General features: G+C 33.8%; 1 protein-coding gene across 1 annotated transcript in view; it reads left to right on the plus strand.

Moving 5' to 3' along the window:
* LOC150105034 (MAGUK p55 subfamily member 7-like) overlaps window positions 1-19,110 on the plus strand; it is a 256,968-nt gene extending 237,858 nt beyond the window's left edge. The window contains exons 14-17 of the mRNA XM_090395105.1: window positions 9,327-9,407; window positions 14,711-14,913; window positions 18,359-18,499; window positions 18,677-19,110. Coding sequence (XP_090251231.1) covers window positions 9,327-9,407; window positions 14,711-14,913; window positions 18,359-18,499; window positions 18,677-18,853 — 602 coding nt within the window. The 3' untranslated portion in view covers window positions 18,854-19,110. The remainder of the gene's footprint in view (window positions 1-9,326; window positions 9,408-14,710; window positions 14,914-18,358; window positions 18,500-18,676) is intronic.
* The last annotated feature ends 690 nt before the right edge of the window (window positions 19,111-19,800 follow it).

Here is a 19,800-nt window from a genome sequence, read left to right on the forward strand (position 1 = left end):
CAGATATTACATTTCATCATGGAACGGCACAAACTATTCTAAATCAGAGCACCTAGATCTTTATCTTCCCTGGATCTTTTTTCCTGCCATCCTTGATGAGTCTAGAGCAGTGATGGCGAATCTATGACATGCATGTCAGCACTGACACACTTGAAGGTTTCAGGTGACACACCTTGTATGTTGAAAGATATTGGTATTCTGATGAAAAAACTGCGATAAATTGTGTAAGATTGCTCTCAGTTAAGGCGAAGGTAGGTTTCGGTTCATTGAAAGAATTATATTTTATAGTTAGCCTATTTCTATTTTATTTTGTAACTAGCCTATAAACAACGAGCGTTTTTTTACGTTTTCTTTCTTAATCATTATAATTTCTGCATAATCATATGATATTATAAAAACTTATAAAAATTATTATCAATATTATACGACACAAACTTATAAATACATGCTTTATATATTATAAACTTAAAGTTTTCATTTGACTTCTGTGTGAAATTCATTCATGCATGCATTCCAAGTCTCTCGACTGAGTAGTACAAGTTCTAAACATATTTAAAACCACTTTAACAGAAAATATAATTCGCAGCATTAAATATTGAATTTATCTGAGTAAATAAGGAAAACGTTTTTATAGTTGCAATAAATTCAGTAAATTTTGTTAAATAATGCATATAGTAACAACTTACGATGACATCGCAACAAAACCTACTAAATAGCTGCTATGTAGTAGCATGATAGAGAGTAAGACGTAACAAGGTTGCTACGAATGTTCCGGTAATAAATTTGGCAACCCTACTGAAAAAAGTAGTGGTAGTTTTGCATGGTCTGCCATTTAAGTAATTTGAGTTGTTGGTGTATAGTTCATTTCCAGTAATTGTTAGTTCTTATTAATTATTAATGCTTAATTATCGCTGTATATAATTGTGCTGTTTTTTAATTTGTGAACCCTTTTACAATGGCAGCTAACACTAATAAAAAACTAAAATTATCACAGAAAGGAAGTGGAAGAAATTTCCAAGATGCCTGGACTGAACAATATGGTGTTACTGATAGAGGCGATAAAGTTCTCTGTAAATTGTGTGGTGAGCTATCTGCAAGTAGAACTTGGAATGTAAGAAGACATTTTGAAACTAAGCACAAATGGCTCCTAGAAAAACTTTTGAAGAACGCAAAGAATACATATTGCAGCATCTAAAACTGGCAGAATCACAATCAGGGACTTTAATTAAATTTGTTTCAGGATCTTCAAATTTAGTAGCTGCAAGTTACAGTATTTCACATACTATTGTTGATGTTGGGAAACCACTTAGTGATGGTGATTATATTAAAGAAGCTTTTGTAAAGTGTGCACCATTTTTATTTGAGGACTTTCATAATAAGGAAGCTATTGTAAAGTGCATGAAAGAGTTACCATTAAGTAGGAATACTATTAAAGACAGAGTTATATCAATGAATGCTAGTATAGAAAATCAAATACAACAAGCTTGAACTCATGCCATTATTTTTCCATTTGTCTCGACGAAACTACAGATATTACATCATCAGCTCGATTGGCTGTTATTGCAAGATATGTTCACGGTGATTCTATGCACGAGGAATTGATAAAGTTAAAAAATTTACTTCAAAACATGACAGGTAAAGACATATGCGACTGTGTTGTTAAAGTGTTCCATGAGAAACAGATTTATCGAAAATATTTTCGGTTACAACTGATGGCGCGCCTAATATGGCCGTAATGTTGGTTTTATCAAACAATTTACAGAATATGTTGGTCATCCCCTGGTTTGTTTCCATTGTATTATACATCAGGAGACACTGTGTGCGAAATCAGGCTTAAAGGATTTGTATGATGTGATGAGAATTGTGACAAAGGTAACTAATTTTATTGCTGCCAGGGCTTTAAACAAACGAGAATTTAATTCACTTTTAAGCGAAGTTGAATCAGTGTACAATAGTCTATTAATATACAATAATATTCGATGGTTGAGTTGTGGCCAAGTACTTCAACGGTTTGTTGAATGTTTAAATGAAATGAAATTATATTTAAATACGAAGGACATGTAACACGAATTTTCTCAGTTGAACGATTCTGCTTGGCTCAGTAAGCTGATGTTTTTTACAGATTTTTCATTGCATCTGAATGAACTTAATATACAGGGTGTTTCAAAAAGAAAGTCCCGGTTTGAAAATTGTATATCTCTGCAACCACAAACCACAAATGAATGCGACTTGTACCATGTGAACAGCCTTGGCCCATAGTTTGATGACGACCATTTGGGCGCTAGTAGACTTGGATGCCATTACTAGCACCCAAATAGCCTCTACGCTTAGTTAATGAGAAGATGGCGTCTAGTCAACAGAAGGCGTTTTGCATTCTCGAATTTAGCAAGACTGAGTCCGTGATTACGGTGCAGCGTGTGTTTAGACGATGTTACGGAATTGATTCACCACTGGACAAAAACATTCGTCGTTGGTATCGACAATTTCAAGAAACAGACTGCCTGCGCAAGTCCACTCATTGTGCTAGCCGAGAACTTACCATCCCTCATGTGACTGTTTGGCGTGTGTTAGGACACCGTTTGTTTATGAAGCCAGACAGATTGCAACTCTTTGTATAGGTGACAAAAAAAAAAAAAAAAAAAAAAAAAAAAAAACATATTTTTGTGCTAATCTGTTAGAGGACACAGAGGAAGATATCTTCCTACAAAGGTTGATTTTTAGTGATGAAGCAACCTTTCATATAAGTGGTAAAGTTTCGCACCACAATGTTCGCATATGGGGACTTGAGATTTCACATGAAATTGTACAACATGAACGTAATTCACCAAAACTTAATGTTTTTTGCACGGTTTCTGTTAGAAATGTTTATGGCCCTTTCTTTTTTGAGGAAAACACTGTTACGGGAAACTCCTATCTTGAAATGCTGCAGGACTGGCTACTTCCACAGCTGAATGAAGAATCTGAAGATTACATTTTTCAAAAATACGGAGCACCGTCACATTGGAACCTCCAAGTTCGTCGGTTTCTAAACGAAACATTGCCTCAGCGTTGGATTGGATGCACAGGACCCCACGACTTGGCACTACACTCTTGGCCTCCAAGATCTCCAGACATCACACCTTGTGACTTCTTTTTATGGGAATATGTAAAAGACTGTGCTTATGTTCCTCCATTACCCGCTGACTTGGATGAGCTCAGAACCAGAATCATGGCTGCAGTAAATTCTGTGACAGAAGACACTCTCAGATGCGTTTGGGATGAATTCAGCTATCGGCTTGGTGTTGTCCGTGCAGTAGGTGGAGGGCACATTGAGCATTTGTAATTGAATGAAACTTTAGGCCTTACTTCATACTTGGCAATTTATTTTGTAACTGTACCACATTTTCATTATTAAATATAATTATTTGAAATCGGGTTTCGGAAAATCTGTCGATGTTATATGTTTGGCACAATCAAGAACTTTGAGAATAAACTCAAAATATTTCAACGCGATTTAGAAAGTAACAATTTTAAGTATTTCCTAAGAGTGAAAAGTTTTTTTTTAATGAAACCATCCCCAAAAATTGTAAACAACATATCAACCAAACTATCGAAGTTCTAAAGTCAGTGACTGAGCAGTTTTCTTCTAGATTCAAGCAATTTCGAATGTTTGAAGAAACAATCTAATTCATAAAGTATCCTGATGAAACAGAATTCATGGATCTTAAATTAGATGGCTTTGAGTGGTTGCATTTAAAAGATCTAGAAATGCAACTAGCCGACTTCCAGTGTAATCCTATCTGGAAAAGAAAGTTTATTGTTCTTAGAAATGAATTAGAAGAACTTGAGCAGGAATGTCTGCATGATACCGCATGTAAAAATTCATACTGTGAAATTCTAAGCTTGTGGAATAGCCTTCCCGAAAACTTTCATGCTCTTAAAATCTTTGCTAAGGTTCTTCTAACAATTTTCTGTTCTACATACTCTTGTGAAACTCTATTTTCTGCCTTAAATAATATCAAATCGAAAGGAAGAAATAGATTGAGCAATGATTTGAGCACTGCCTGTGTAGCATTAAAATGTACACACTATAGCCCTTCTATAAAGCAACTTTTTACTAGTAGTCAGCAACAGAAAAGTCATTAAATGTACAGTAATGTAAGTTTGTAATTTCACTTTATTAAATTAATTGTATAATATGAATTTCATAGATTTTATATCAATATCCTATTAAATAAATAGCCTAATATGATATGTATAAATCACCATCTATGATTAGTTAATTTATTAGACTAGATAATGCATACTTACATTATAAATTAGTTAAATTTATAATGCATGTATGCAAGTGGCACATCAACGTCAATATTTTAAAAAAAAAAAAGATGTTTGACACACCTGGATAAAAAGGTTTGCCATCACTGGTCTAGAGCAATCATGTAGGTTTCACCCAACCTTTCCAAACTGTGTATCTACATTTGAGTTGGCAGAGAGACCTGTTGAGGACTGAAATTTGCAAACCTTTCCTTTTCCATTCTGTTTAGTTCTGCTCTCATATTCTTGAATGTTAACAATGTAAAATTCCTTTCTAATATCTTCATTTTTAATACATCTGCCATTGACGCCATCTATTTGCTCTTACTTTTTCTCACGACTCATGTCTGTGGTCTCCAGTCTTTGATCAACTGTTTTATTTCTGTTGTATTTTTAACCTCTGAGATCTATAAGTTAAAATTGGTTTGAACATAGTATACAGCTAGTTCAGTGTTTTGATAATTTTCTCTCTTATTCCATGCATTTCATTTAACTCCCTACCAAACTGGTTTTACTAACTCTGTTGTCTGCTCTCATATTTAATTTGTCATCCTCACTAAAAATTGTGCCTAAATAGTTGAAATGTTTTACTTGTTCTATAGATTCTCCATTCATGGAGTATTAATATTTTCTATGTTCCTGCCTGTTTTCATAGTTTTTGTCTTTTTATTGCTGATTTTCTTGCCAAATTTGTTGCAACGGTTATTTGATTTAATTAATGAATCCTTCAGGTGCATACTCAATTTATTTAAGAGTATAAAAATTATCTTCATAAAGTAAAGAGCTGAGATTAACATCTTCAGTTTTGATATTAGGTTGAAATGCCACCTCCCTTATAGAGGATAAATAACAGTGAAGATAGTGTGCACTCTTCTCTTGCACTGATTTTACATTAAACCATCTTCCTGTATTGTCTTCAGTTCTAACTGCTGGCTTACAGCTTAAATATAGACTAAGCACTACTTGGTATAATGTCCCATTTACACCCTATAACTGTAGTATTTTTGAAAAGCTTTTCTTTTTTTTTTTGTATGCCTTTTCTATTATTATTATTAAACTACGTCCGTGGGGATGAAGTTTAATAAGGTTGTGGAAAGGATCCAGAGACAAGTGACAAAGATTGTGGCAGGTCTGTGGAATGCTCCATATGAAAATAGATTGAAGATCTGTCAGTTTTTGACTTTAAAAACTAGCATAGATGAAGAAGCGACATGATAGAGGCAGGCATATAAGTTATTAATAGGGATTTTATAGGAATGACACTGAAGACTTTTTTCAGTACACGGCAGGAAGGGAGAGAATGATATCAGTACCCATGAGTGGGTACTTGATATGTTGTAGGTTTACAACCTTTTGTGGGCGAGTCACATGGGAAAAAAAAATTACTCCAAACATCCAGAATATCTTTATTTTAATTTTTCACCTTTTTCATCTGATTTTTTCTACAGTATCTTGCTTCCATTTCTAAGCTTTTTTTTCTGTAGTCTCCAGAATATTTTGGCACCTTCCTGATATTATCTTCTGTATTCTTATTGTATTTCTATGACTTCTGGAAAGTGGTACAAAAATAGTTTAATACTGCTTTCCTTACACATTATTTAGTCCATAAAGAATTATAAATAACAGTGGCAATCTTGTCTTGATTTAGCATCATACTATCTTTTTCTGCATCCTCCTTCAGTTGTAATAACTGTTGATCTACAACTTATGATATGTAATTACTCTTTATTATATGGTGTTTGATCATTTTTTTCCCTCCTTGGTGTGTTATCATATGCTTTTTCAATATTAAGATCAGGATCTAGATGCTTAAATAGTGATCTCCTTATTATATCTTGCTTTTCAACAAATTTTCTTAGTCTTTTCATATGTAGGATTTGAACTTATAATTAAGATTTTGGATTGTGCAATGTGTGACAACTGCAAAATCTTCATACCATCATATTTCAATTCAAATATTGTCTACTCCATTTTTTTCACATTTCATATTTATTATTAGTTTTATTATATGGGTATCTCCATGGAGTCAAAAGACGCATTGCAGGATATCCACTAACCTTTATACACACAATGCCTATCATACTTCTCTTTAAATTCTTTCATTCACTGTCAGGGTGCTCACAGTTATTTCTGGCAATCTATTCCATTCATTTTCTACTCACCAAGCAAAAAATCTAGACTGCACACATTACTAACCACACTCTTACACAATTTCAAGGGGGGTGATCCCCTCAAATCCCCTAGTTCTCTTCTCTCTCTCTTTGTCATATATTGAAATTTTTTTTTGTGTCAATCTCCTAAAATCTCTTTAGTAACTTATAAGTTTCTATAATGTCCCCTCTCTTCCACCTATCAATCAACTACACTTCTTTATAGGGAACATTCCAGACCTACCACTAGTTCGGTCATCTGTCTCTGGATTCTCTCCACCATCTCCTGATCCAAAAAAAAAAAAAAAAACCTGACTAAATCTGTGCACAGTAGTCAAGGTTAAGCTAAATCATATCCTTATAAAGATAATAATAACCTCTCTATCTTTACTTGTTGGTGTGATTTTCAACATCTAAGTAATCCTTTGAGCTATTTTGCCAACTTTTTCAATATGCTCTATGAACTTCAACTCTTAGTCTACTATTATATCCCCAAATCCCTATTCTCATCAATATGATATGCAGCATGTAATCTTATCATCCCAAAGTACATAACCTTACATTTTGTAACATTAAATTGGCAACCATTATCCTTCACCCATGCTGCCAATTTATTAAAATCATCCTACAGGTATACATCACCTTCATTGGCTATTTCCCCTTCCCAGTTTTGCATCATCAGCAAACAATTGAATATCTCCATTTAAGTCATACCTTGTATCATTAATAACAATCTTTAATCACAAATTAAAGAATAGTGGCCCTAGTACAGATCCTCTGCTGATCATTCTTCTGGATTCCACGCTGCCATATACTACTCTTTGGTGTCAATCAGCTGTTTTCCTCTTCCATTCTCATTCACTCCAGTTTATGAGAGAAGAGGTTTGAAAAGTTTTGATAAACACCTAGAACAAGAATGATATTAAAGCAACTGATATAACCACAAGAAAGGACATGTCTTAAAAACCCTTTAACCCCCATGTTTCATCAAATTGTAATAATTTGTTCTTTTCTCTTTAAGATATATAAGAAGACGTGTCAGAGGTTTTGAATAAATTCAAAGACACAGAGGTGTGGGCCATCATCAATTTTTCATGCTGCAAGAAAAGTCTGCAGCTAAGATTCACCAAATTTTGTGTGAGACTTTAGGAAACTGTGCCCCAGCATATCCAACAGTTGCCAGGTGGGTGGCCAAATTTAAAACTGGGCATCCTGAGACAACAGATGCCTCCAAGTTGGGAAGATCTTCCACAGTGATCACACCTGAAAACATTGATGCAGTGCATGCTGTGATCCTTGATGCTAGATAAATACCAGCCAAAAACATTGCTAAGACTCTGGAGATATCCAGGGAATGAGTTAGGGTCATTATCCACCAACATCTGGACATGCAGAAGCTCTCAGCAAAGTAGGTCCCCAAATGTTTGAATGCTGACCAAAAGAAAGAACGCATGCTGTCAATTAAAAAAAATTTGGGGTCATTATGAGAAATCAGGTGCAATTTTTTTACTCATTTTGTGACTGTTGATGAAACATGACTTCATCACTATGACCCAGAGACCAAACAACAGTCAGTGGCATGGCACAAATGTTCTCCATGGCCAAGAAGTTCCAAACCCAAAAGTCAGCAGCGAAGGTTCTTGCCATTGACTTTTAGGATATGGATGGTATGACCTTACTAAGTACCTCAAAAAAAAGGTGGTTCTTGCCATTGTCTTTTTAGGATATGGATGATGTAATCCTTACCAAGTACCTCAAAAAAGGTGAAACTGTTACAGCAGCAGTTTATTTAACAGCTCTGAAGGAGGTACTGAAGAAAAAACACCATGGGAAACTGAGCAGAGGTGTGTTGCTTTTGCAGGTCAATGCACCAGCTCATAAAACCTTGGAAGTTTTTCCACGTGGTTATATTGTAACTTAAAGATGCCATTCTTGGTTTCATTTTTTATCCAAGTGCAGGCAAACAAAGTTTGCACCTGAAGTCACTCCACAACTGGGCTACTTGTACATAGAGGCTAATGACTTCGCATCATTTGCCTTAGTATCCCATAATGCAATGCAGAAATCATTACAGATATGTATAATGCTATGCATTATGGGAGGAGCCACTACCCAGAAGTAATACCACGGTGGAAGTAATGCAGAAGGCATTACTTCCATATACAAGTAGTCAAAAGGTGTCACACCTTATTACTAAAATACTCTGGATTAGAAATAGATGTTGAAAGTTTTTCCACTTTTTATACTGTAAATTAAAGATGCCAAGAAGTTATACTCTTGGTTTTATCCAACTGTAAGCAAACAAAGTTTTCATGACTGGGATACTTGTACAGTTTTCCTGTTCTGAGGAATGAAAAACCCGAGTTTCCAGGTGAAAAAAAACCCCTCTGCCTCTGTACGAGACCGGCTAACTTACCTTTAGTTGAAAGAGACCAGATAAAGGTTCCTCATGTCATAGATGGGAATCAAACTCAGGTCTTTCTGATCAAAGGGCTTCATCTATACTGACTGAGCTACTGAGGTGCAAATCCATGTATTTAGTAATATATAAAAATGTCAGGGCTGGTACAGTGGTTAATGAAAGTGTCAATTTTTTTTAATTATTTCTTTTGTTAATTAACCTATGCCTTTAAAAGAAAATTGTAGGGAGGGGATCAAACAAAGTTCATTCCATTTTCAGGTAATTCAATTTCAGATATAGTTAAAGGATAATTATAGTTGTTTGGCAACTGCTAATTTGGAAGTTGAACCACTTGAAAAAAAAATGAAATTTGTGTGCACTTGCAAACCTACACACACACACAATACAAAGAATAGGATTTTTTTAAAAAAATCAGAATCTGTAGCATACTATTATTTCATGTATTTCACTTAACATTGCAGGTGCTCCTGGAGTAGGAAGAAATGAGCTTAAACAAAGACTAATAAGTTTAGATCCAGTTCATTTTCGAACTACAATTCCATGTAAGTTATAAAACAGAAATTTAATGAATCTAATTGCATGTTTACCATTATGGATTGATGTAATGTTGATAACTCATCATTTTAGAGCTGCTAATGGCAATTTATTATCATTATTACCATGTAATATCCATCTTTTTAATTACCTTAGAAAAATTAAACTTTTTTTTTTTCACCAATTGTGACATCATGAAATATCTCATTCCCCACAAATTTCCTGGATAATGAGGAAATTTCACTCTATTCTATTATAATTTATCTTAAACAAAGAGTGCAGTTCATGTCAAGAAGTATATCACTATCCATACTCCTCCTTAACTGTCTCATATATTTCATTCAGATCCTTCCACTTTTCATACTTACAAAAAATAATAGTAGTACATATTCAGAAAAACTATTCATCATATAGTAAGTTCTGAAGTAATATTGGAACCCCAATATCTTGTGACTCAGAATACTTGGAACCCAACACTGTAATCCACATACAAACCAATAAATGAAACAGGTACTTCCTTGTTCCTACTGGTGAATGTTCTCTCATCTCATCTGGTTTTATACTCCAAGGTAGGTGTATCAGATATTAGGACAATCCATCACTATTACATTTTTGTGACTACTTGTCAGTCAGTAACTTTCTTCTAAATTAGTCTATTATTTGTCAGTTCTGTAATTTGATCACCTCTAACATGATAGTCTTCTAAAGCACTCTTAACTAAGTCCACCTGTTTTCCTCCTGTGGATCTTTTTCTTGCCAAGCTAGCAGCAAGTAAAACCGGGCATGGTTGTACCCACTATTTGTTTTCAGAATTTTCTTTACCAAATGAAAATAGTTCAAGATCATGGCTAACTGAAACAGGGCTGAGATATAGGGAAGCAATTCCATTTGGATAAGATCAGAGGTGTCTTTGGGACATTTGTGAATGAGGAGGAGGAGACATCAAAGCTGACCAGTTTTGAGTAGTGTGAAACCTTGTATAATGTGGACTAAAGTGGATTGAGTTTTTATATGTGAAGAGGAGTTGCTTTGGGTTTGTAGGTGGATGAGGCTATGCCATCTACAATTAGGTATCTTGCAAACAAACATATGCTCTCTCATATTACCGATATGAGAGTTCTCAGAGAAATTAGGGGAGTTCATGATTGGCATCACTGGAAGAATCTTATAAAAAATGAAGATATCAGTAAAGAATTTGACATTATTATTCAAATAACGTGTCAGTAAAGCTAATCTGTGGTGGTAGGGTCAAGAGATATGTAGATTGATTCTATTAGTTAATAACTCAGAAACCTGAAATGAAAAGTCTGATAATATTGGAATACTGATAGTGACTATTTTAAAGAAAAATTGTTCATATGAAATTAGTAATAATGTAAACTTGATCATGTACACCCCTTAAGAGTACATATCATGGAATTTGACAATGATGATGGAACATCCTCATATAGTACCTTATTGATCATCAATTCCTAGTTAGAAGTTGAATGCCAGATGAATAGACTAGAGCTCTCATGCTACCTATCTGTAAAAAAGGGAAATAAAACTCAATGTGAGAATTACAGAGGAATTTCTCCACTAAGTGATAAGCTTTGTCTACTACTAAGGTAAGATGGTGGTAAATGTGAAGATGAAATTAAAAGAAGGATAGCCATGAGGGGGGGGGGGGGTTGCTGTGTTAAACCTGACAAAAATTATGAAAGATAGAGGTGTTAGTAACACCACAATATGTTAGAATTGTCAAAGCAACAGTATTTCCAGTAGTGAGTATGGATGTGAAAGCTGGATAAGAAAACAGACAAAAAGCAAATTGATTCATTTGAATTATGGGCATGTAGGAGACTATTAAGAATCCCATGGGCTACAAGAATGGCTAATAAGAAGCTTTTACAGAGTATAAAGACAGAATGCTCCTTAGAGGCAGTGATTGCTAAATAGAAGTTAATGTACTTTGGTCATATTATGCAAGCAGATGAATCATTGGGAAAGGTTGAGAGCATGAGAAGGAGAGGAAGACTGCAAAAGAGTTGGATGGACAACATAAAGGAACTTATCAAGTGGAATTTACAACTGGTGAAAGAATAGACAAGAGACTGACTGAGATGGAGAAGCTTTGTTCACAAGATCACAGAGAGTTGAAAATGACTGGATGGCACGTAATAGGAGAACTAGGGGACACCTATGGAAGCTGGGCAAGCATGTGGTTAGCAGTGGTGTTAGAGCTGGGTTCTTTACTTTTAGAGTGGTAAATGAGTGGAATAAGCTGCCAGAGTCTGTTATGGGTGCTATGACAGGCGAGTTCAAGGCAAGGTATGATAGATACTGTGAGAATGTCGTATAGTTGTGTGGACATGATGTTTAGGGCCTCCCTTGATGAGTCTAAGGACTCCCTGGAGTAGCCCGAAAATAATAATAATAATAACAACGAGGTAAGATTTATGCAAGCATAGTTGAGAAGAGACTAAGAAAAAGTTGGAGAAGAACAAGCTGGGTTCAAACCAAATAGGAGTTGTCAGGATCATATTTTCCCTTTATGACAAATAGTTGAAAAATCGTAAAAATATACAGTAATAAGGAATATAACAATCAGCCTGGTTGGCCAAGCGGTTAGCATACCAACTCTTTGACCAACCGGCTGCTGTTTCAAATCCCATCTTGGGCATGGATGTTAGTGATTGTCTTTAGGTGGAAGATGAATTTCATCGCCTCATGTTGAGACCACTGCCCTCCTTATTGGAGGCCTGAAAAAGTTCCATAGATTGATATGGAGGATAACTGTTGACAGGAGATTAATACTAATTATTACTAATATTATTATACAGGTATCTCCATATAGTCAAAAGACTCATTGAGAGAGATCCATTATTCACACAATGCCTATCATGCCTTTCCTTAAACTTATTTGCTGACGAAGCTTAATGTAAGCTTAATACTGTCATAACATCCTGTATACCACTTGAGGATATCAGGAAATTGATTTTTTTCCCTGTGAACCCAAAGATGTGCTCATATCTATTGGTCAAATGTTCCCTATTACTCACTACTTGCCATGAAAAGAAACTGTTTTCTATAGTGATTAGATATGCTTTCTAATCACTATAGTCCACTTCCAGAGGTGAATTCAGTACCCCTTAGAAACATTACACTAACTTTCATCAACATTTGCCATTATAATTAGTCTAAGTTGGCTTGCAGAGATTGTGTCAGATATATATCCTTTACCACTTGCCCATCTTATTATCATCAGGAAGTGACTGGATATCACACTCAAGAATCTCCCTAATATAATTAATATACAAATTAAACAACAATGTTCCAAGTACAAGACCTGTAATACACTATTCATTATCCTTCTCCTCATAATCTCAGCACCACCATATATTAATTTCAGATACCTACTGGTTAGCCACTTTTCCATTCATGTCAGAGTTTTATTTTGTGAAGCCATCTCTCTGAGTTTGTATAACAACCTTCACTGTGAAATCATATCAAATGCCTTGGCAAAATCCCCAAGTATATCATGGTATATCCATTCCCATTATGCAACTGTGCTACCATTCTATTATAGAATTTTGTTAAAGCAATTCTCTCCTTTAACAAAAACCATGCTATTTACAATAGCATGGTTTTTGTCCTGTATATATATACACACACACACATATTTAACTAAAAATGTAATACCTTACTAGTATTTCCTTACTTGGTAATTTCTTCAGTAAAGTTTGTATTAAAAAAAAATGTGTAGCTATGCCATTTTGTAAAATGCTAATTATGATATTCATCGGTATCAAGAAAGAAAGGATTCATCTCAAATTCTTTTTAATTCTGGAATATAAATTCTTGATAGAAAATTTGCATGTTAGTCTTAATGGCCTATCATGGCCAAGTAGCTTGGCTTCTTGGAAACCTAAGCAACTCTTCTGGTAAGGCAGTTAATCCTGTCTCTTAGAAAATATATCTATGAGAAAATAACCAGATTTGGAGATGCTTTACACCTCTAGAGTGTATTTCAAGAAACAGTACATGCCTCTGATTAAAAAGATTCAATTTCAGACATATCTTGGATGCAGGAAACATGAGTGTTTTTCAGGTGAAGTGAATTGCTCACTTTTATTATTAATGGCAAGTCTTCTCTCAGAAAGAGATTTTTATTCCCTGCAAAAACAGATCTTAAAGAATACATACAAAACAGACAAACATAGCAGGTAACGACACGATTAGTCATTCCAGCTAGTAAGCATTAGGATTAAAATACAGTTATCCCTTGATTAATGCTATTAATTAATCCCTCGATGTTACCACATATATCAAAATCGCATTAATCAAATATAATAATTAATGGTAAAAATTACAATTCGTCCATGATCTATTACTGTATTAATAATTCGTTTATATATGGTACTCTTTTAGGAAAGATAAAAAATGAATACAAAGTGAATGTTTAATAAATGCTTGTACCTACATTAGTTAATGCAATTTTTTATCAAAAAAAGTTATCAAGAGTTGTTTGAACAGTTTTAGTTTTTTTCCCTATCAGCATAAATTCTACAATAACAAGCACAATGACTCCCTAGACCACGGCAAACAAACATTCTTCAATTAACATATGGATCCGTATCCATTACTTGCTGTCTAAGCAATTCTAAACTGTGAAATATTCCATCCATTTCTTTGATTGTTACCTCCTTTGGAACTTCATCTTCTCATTCCATTTGTTCGTTGTCACTGAAATCTTTTGAATTCGAATCCAATAATTCTTTAACATCCTCTGCATCAACCCCATGAAAACCACCTAAGTCATTAACACATTCTACAAAAGGTTTTTCCAAACAGCTCTCATGCAGCTAGAAGATGCATGCTCTCACGAATCATGAATGTTTTCAATTACAAGTTTAATGTTAACATTTTTCCAAAATTGAAATTGAAAAGTTGCAATGACGCCCATGTCCATGGGTTGTAGCAATAATGTCTTATTTGGTGGAATTTTGATAAATTTAAAGGTACATTAATTAAAACTCTTGCCGCGTAATAAAGGGATTGTCGCAATTAATTTTGCCGCATTAAGTAAGGGATACCTGTAGCTAAGTTACTTAGTCTTATTAGGTCACTTGCTAAGTACTTAAATAGACACTGAGCACATTATCCTGTAATATGTTTATTTGTACTCATTTGTTTTACCAGTTTATTCATCTTTTATATTGTTATCTAGATAATCGGTTTCGTTATTTATTATTTTTCATTTCTTATATTACGTCATCATACCAAATTGTTTAGCATATGCATATTCAGTATATATATTTTTTAATCCTAGATACTAGCCGCCCACCCAGACCAGTAGAAGAAGATGGTAAAGATTATTTCTTTACAACTAGAGAGGTGATGGAAAAAGCCATTCAGCAGGGAAAATTTGTTGAATATGGAGAGTATAAAGGAAACTTGTATGGTACTAGTTTGGAAACTGTACACTTCTTAGCAAGGAGCAGCTGTGCTTGTGTTCTGAATCCTCATCCTCATGTAAGTGTTCAAAATAATTCACTGATATTTTTAGTGCTGTTAATTTATACAAAATAATAATAATACAGTTAATAAAGTCTCATTCCAAGAAAGTAATATAGTTATTACTTAGAAGATAGACCTTCATGTTACACCTATCACAAATATTTGTTGTTAATTTGTTAAACAATTTGTAAAGCATGTTAATAAATATGTTTTAATTTGAGTGAAGAATTAAAAAAAAAAAATTATTGTAATTTGGCCATATTATAAATTTTATATACTCATTATACCAGGTAGACATGTTATACATAGAATAACTTGAAAGTTATTTGCACCTTGTGAACAGAACTGCATTGCATCTACACTCCCCCAAAATCACAGCTAAATCTGCTGATGAAGAAAATTGATATGTATAAAATCTACTGTACTTGTGGGAAAAGTTACATCAGAAAACTGATCCTTTATCCAAGTGTAAACAAACAAAGTTTGTGCCTGAAATATAATCAGGACTGTGGACAACTCGTGTATAGAAGCTGATTGACTTCACATCACTTGACTTAGTATCCCATAATGCAAAGCACATATCCTTACAGGTTTGTATAATGCTATGCATTATGGGAAGGGTCACTACCCAGACCAGTTTTGTCCTTTATTGAGGTCTCGTCAATGGGAGCCAGACCCAGAAGTGATACTAAGGTTGAAGTAATGCCAAAGTCATATTTTCATATGAGTAGCCAAAAGGTGTTACACCTTATTAACTGCTGAGATAATTCACACCCTTTTCCTCTGTCTCTCTCTCTGTAAATAAAAATCAAGATATGATCTTACACAGTCCTTTTCTTTAGTGTGACACAGCGATCAGCATTCATTTAACACAAATTATGGACTCCACAACCATGTCTCTCTCTCTCTCTCTCTCTCTCTATATATATATATATAGAGAGAGAGAGAGAGAGAGAGACTAGCTAAATTACATTTCACACAGTATGCTGAAGAGCCAATGAATTGATCAACGGTTATTTTACTGGCCTGACCTCTAGTGAAAATAAAATAAGATTACAATAAATAAATTAAGTAAAATAAAATAATTACATCAAAGCTATATTCTATTTAAGACAATATCAGAGAAACATTCTTTCATATAGGTAGTTTTGTTACAGTAAAAATCATGTCCCAGTTTAACATGACAATTGTTATATTAGATTTATGATCCTGGATTACGTATGATCCTATTTATAATTAATTCTTAGGAAGAAAGGTTAAATGGATAGAATATGTGCCTTCCATATTCTTGGGATTTTTAGACTACCATTATTGTTAAGATTAGGGTGATTGATAAGAATCTCACAGGCCTCCTTAAATTTACTTTCATACCATGTTTTAGTGTGATGTAAACAACAGGTGCTTTTCCAGTCAATTCTATGTAAAGTATTCAGAGCATGATCAGAAAGACCAGCTTGACCATAGTTATTATATTTAATGTGTTGTTTATGTTCCTTTTTTTTTTTATAGGAGTTGGCTTTCTGTTTCCCGTGTATAGGACAAATTACAGGTGCAATGAATACAGTATACTCCAGGGTGGGCCAGTGGATCCTTGGATGAGTTGAGTAAGTTCTTTAATTTTGCAGGTGGCTTTAAGGTTGTACTTTTGTAGTATTCTGTTTATTTTGTCTGATATCCCTCTAATATATGGAATGGTTACAGTTTTATTGTAGTCTTATTTATTTTTGTTTTTAAGTGAAGTCTTGTACAGAATTTTGTTGATAGTATTTTGGCTGTAACCATTTTTTAGGAAGATATAGTTGATAACTTTTAATTCATCTTTAAATGCTTGTTCACTGGAGCAAATCTTCAGAGCCCTGCTTTTTAGTGTGTTAATGACACCTAGTTTTTGTGTTTGGTGGTGGTAGGAATTTATTATGTATATATATTGGCCAGTATGTGTAGGCTTACAAGTAAATATTGAAGGAAAGACTGCCCAAAGGAAGACATGTGATTGTGTATCTAGAAAAGTGTGTTCTGCTTTTCAATCTCAGTTGTGAATTGTTTGTATAGGTGGCCGAGGAAAGTGTCTAATGTCTGGCAGCCATGGGCCAGATAGCAAAAACATTGGCAACATATCTAAGCCATGTCTATCTATATCTAAAACCTAAACTTTAGGTTTAAAGGAGAGGAATCTAGAACACATTGCTTAAAATGTTCCATGTAAAAGTTAGCAATGGGGGGGGGGGTGAATAATGGTGAGCCCATGGCTGTGCCTTCTTTTTGTAGGTAGAAAGTGTTTTGCTACACAAAATAGCGAACGTAATGCATGTTCAAAGAAAAGGATAATAGAGTCAGCTCTATTATACTACCTTCATGCCATATAGAAAATTGGTCTACTTTTCAAACAGTTACCTCTAACTCTTAGATCTTCCAGAGGTTTACTCTGAATCCTGTAGATACAAATTTGTTTATTATAGTGACTGACAGAATAGCAGTTATCAGGATCACAGAATCCAAAGAGATTACATCTATTTCCACCACTACAGCCACTCAGGTTTAGATGATCATGCAATGGACACTCATCACAGAATCTGTATTACTGCATCGAAGCAAATACAAATTTGAAAAATTTTATGAATTGGCTCCTATTCTCAACTGCGCCAGCAAATATGGTTGCATGTGAGGAAAAGCAAAGCCTACATGCTTCTAGCAGTAATAAAGAAAATCACCTGGTGGATGTGCTTGGGTCTTACTGGCTGCTTTGTTCGAAGTTTCCAAGATGAGAATTTCCCATGAGTTTTGATGTCACTTCATACAGAACATTTTGACAGTTTCTAGTTTCTATTGACCTTGCCAAACTAGTGAAGATTCAATCATATAGATTCCCTTAGGTCATTGACTTTGCTAATAGTCTAAAAGTTCTTGTGGCAGGTTTTGTTTCTGTGGTTTGACAGTCTTTGGATTCAGAGCAAATCTGGTCTCCAAGAATGATGTTGTTAGCCTTCAACTTTTTTTTTTCTTTTTTTTGAGCCAGCCAAATGCAGTGCTCTTTTTTGCATTCTAGTATATTTTGTCTGCAATATGCAGTTTACAATTCAATTCATAAAGTAAAGGTTCTAAAATTCAGTGATTTTAATCACCCATTCTAAGTATCAAAAAAATGACTAAAGCATTAAACATAAATACTTTATATATACTTTTATTTGCAATAACAACTTATTTAATTTGCTATAGAGTACAAATAATAAAAAATAAATATAAAATCTTAAGTTCTGAAACCTCTTAGGGAATGAATTATATGCCTTGAACAAAAATCAAAAATCTTTGTGCTTGCCTCTGATAACTAGGGTCAAATAATAGTGATGCGTTATTTCAGTACCTTACATTAGTCAAGTATTAATATAACATTAAAAGATGTATATTAAAAGTTGAAACATTTTTACTATTTATTGCAAGTGATTAATGTTGATCATTTTAGGCACTGAAAACACTTCGCACGCCCCAACTGAAACCATTTGTAATATTCATCAAGCCACCGCCCTTTACACGGTTGAAGGAAACAAGAACTCACTCTTGTGCTTTGTCAACCTTTGATGAAAACTACTCTCGTGGTTTTACAGTGAGTTCTTTTTTTATATATAATCTATAAAAAAAACAATTTTACCATATATTTTTACCTTATCACTTTTGTTGCATTTGCTTATTTTTGCATTAAATACGAAGTACAGATTTATTTACAAAAAAAAAAAACAAATGAAATACACAATAGTAGTTTGACTAATATATTTCTCATTAGGATGAAGAATTTCATGAAATTTTAGAAAGGAGTCAACAGATAGAACACGTATACGGTCACATGTTTGATGCCACTATTATCAATGATGACCTGTCTCGAGCTGTCCAGGACCTTTTGTTTCTTGCCAGAAGAGTAGAAGAAGAGCCATTTTGGGTTCCATCTCACTGGGTTCCATAGAACTATATTTATCATGAAGTCCATATAAGTGTTTTTAACTGTATATAGTATATATTACAGGTTCCTTCACTTATTTAGACATAAGTGAAATTGTCTGGATTTTTACCATTGAAAGCTTAACAGCATATATTTTCAATGTAAAACAGTTCATTTTATTTCTGTTACTTCAGTAATTGATTAGATAAATATTTTGCTGGGATAGTCATATAAATTCCATTATTGCTATGTATATTGGCCACAAACCTCATAGAAATAGTTGATTTTATTATGCAGGAAATATCAGTTTTTAAATATTTGATACCAAAGTCATCATCTTTATCATCTTTCAAAAATTATAAATACTGCATATATTGGAGCAAATTTCTGATATTTTATTAAGTGTGATCTATATATATGTAGACACACACACACACATACACACACACACACACACACACACACACATACACACACACACACACACACACACACACATACACACACACACATTTACATATATATACTTCCATATATGTACATATGTATATGTATACAGTTTAGGTATTTATATAGTATAGAATGTTGTGAAACATTGACTTACCTATGATAATCTATCATAAGCTCAAATCCTAGATATATATTCATTATGTTATTCCTACACAGTATATTGTAATATAGGTATAACAGTTCAGCTGGAATTTTGTTTAGAATTCACATGAATTCTCTCAATTTTGAACATTTTTCTAAAGTCTGTCAGAATGTGAACACATTTTAAAAACTTTTCTCTTGTTCTCTTTCATAAATATATTTAATTATTTACTGTTTACTGAGATATGATTAAATGCATTAAATATCATACTGATATATCATCTTTAACATCACTAAATGAGTCAAAACTGTACTTAATATCATGTAATTCCACACTCAGTATTCCAGGTGTTTATAACTGTAGAAAAATAATACATGTA

This window comes from Typopeltis vanoorti, chromosome 7 (genome assembly GCF_054136105.1).
Source record: "Typopeltis vanoorti isolate ZY-2024b chromosome 7, IOZ_Tvanoo_1.0, whole genome shotgun sequence".
Classification (NCBI taxonomy): Eukaryota; Metazoa; Arthropoda; class Arachnida; order Uropygi; family Thelyphonidae; genus Typopeltis; species Typopeltis vanoorti.